This window comes from Arachis ipaensis, chromosome B03, assembly GCF_000816755.2.
Source record: "Arachis ipaensis cultivar K30076 chromosome B03, Araip1.1, whole genome shotgun sequence".
NCBI lineage: Eukaryota > Viridiplantae > Streptophyta > Magnoliopsida > Fabales > Fabaceae > Arachis > Arachis ipaensis.
In genome coordinates, this window is record NC_029787.2 from 69506808 (window position 1) to 69508799 (window position 1992).

Genomic DNA, 1992 nt, shown 5'->3' on the forward strand with positions numbered 1-1992 from the left:
ATTTCATATATATTCCCTCTCCTTCATTTGAGTGGGTATGGTCTACCCCAAGTATGCTTGTATCAACAGCACAAACTTCTATGTCACTTTCTAGATAGTTAGGTGGTGTTTTATGTTCTGCATCAAATTGTAATATTTTGTTTAATAATGGAAAAAAAATTAATTAGGTTTAATTTTGGTTTTTGTTTAAATAGGTATTTGAGTGGAAATAATGAAACCACCATTATTTTTATCATTTCATTCGCAAACATGACGTTTTGATGCTCCATATATAGATAAACATATAAAGTGACATAAGACAAGAAACAAACCAAACATCTCATCTTATGTTTTATAGTTAACTATTTTTGTTGCTTTGCCTACATGTATCATTTAGCACTCTGCTACATGGTTTTGTGGCAATAAAAAGGTTAACACATTTTGCCTATTGTGAAATGCACCTTGTCACTACCATGCTTCTGTACAAAGTCCGAACAATTTTGCACTGACTTCATGCTGTTGTCACAACTGCAGTCTCACCCATGGTTGGTGGAGTCTGAGAGAGAGCAACTGTGTCGGCTGATGGACTGCCAGAAGCTCTCATTAGAAGCCTGCACTCACGCCGCACAGAATGAGAGGCTACCAATCAGAATAATAGTTCAAGTCCTATTTTTCGAGCAGCTCCAGCTTCGAACTTCCATCGCGGGTTGCTTCCTAGTTTCTGATAATCTCGACGGATCGAGACAACTAAGAAGTGATTTGGTTGGATCTAACGAGGGTGGCTGGGCATCAGCCGTGAAGGAAAACCAGGTATTAAAAGTTGGAATGGATAACATGCGGATGAGGGTATCTGAGCTTGAGATGGAGTGCTCAAACATGAGGCAGGAAATCGAGAAATTGGCTCGCACAAAGGGATCAAGCGCTTGGGGTGCAGTGTCTAAGAAGCTTGGGTTTAAGATGAAGTCTCAAATGTGCAGTGCTCAAGAAGGATCAGTTAGTAACAATAAGAATAATAATCACAGTGGAAATATTAAGGTTGAGAAGTTGAAGGATAGACATTCAAAGCACAAGAGAAGTTCTTCTATTAGTGACAAAGCATCGGTCTCTTCAATTGTTCCTTCTAAGTGACGACTCGTCCATTTACTAATAACATTTTTTTATTTGCTTTTATGTTAATGTGCCATATTGGATTCACAGTTTCTTTGTAATTGCATCCCGAGTAAAATTGGGTTGGAAACAAAGGCCAGTCTGTGTGTAACTGAAACCGTAGAACTAGCTTTTTTTTTTTTTTTATTCTTTTTCTCACTTCCACCGTGCACATAAAATCTTTATGCACATTATTAATATTCTCTACAACAAAATTCATTTATTTGAATTTCGAGGGATGTATCCTTAGAGATCCATTCCACTGAATTTGTTTGTTTTAACACGTATATTATTAGTATTACTATTATTATTATTTGTCTATGGAAAGAAATTGGTGTCTTTTTTCTCCTTACATTTGTTGGTTTCTTACTGAGTTTCTGTACATTCTTGTTTTCTCTTCCCAATCTGTTGAAACTTACTCCGTGAGCGGTGGTTTATTCGTATCTAGTTTGGCTAAAACACAATCTGAACGAAATATATAAAAATAGGAATTCGATCTCCTTCGACGAAGTATTTAGAAAATGAGAAAATATTGACTTTTCGAAAACGGAAGCTCCGGGACCAAGAGGAAGACCATGCTTGAACCACGATGCGATAAAATACCGTTTTAATTTCTAATGTTTGAGTTAAGTAAATTTGATACTGTCTTATTTTTATTTTAAATCTTTTATTTTGTGTTATTTTAGTGTCTTAATTAAATTTTTTTTAAAAATACCTTTATTATGATTTTCTTTTAATTAGCGACAAAATCGTAAATACAATGGTCATAGTGGTAATTTTAGTTATTTGAAAGTAAAAAGAATAGAAAAATAAGAAAAAAAAAGATAATAATAGAAGAAAAAAAAATTAAAAGAGGGAGACGAAAGA

General features: G+C 34.5%; 1 protein-coding gene across 1 annotated transcript in view; it reads left to right on the forward strand.

The window, feature by feature from the left end:
• Window positions 1–1387, forward strand: part of LOC107630552 (BTB/POZ domain-containing protein At1g30440) — a 4631-nt gene extending 3244 nt beyond the window's left edge. The window contains exon 4 of the mRNA XM_016333726.2: window positions 514–1387. Coding sequence (XP_016189212.1) covers window positions 514–1107 — 594 coding nt within the window. The 3' untranslated portion in view covers window positions 1108–1387. The remainder of the gene's footprint in view (window positions 1–513) is intronic.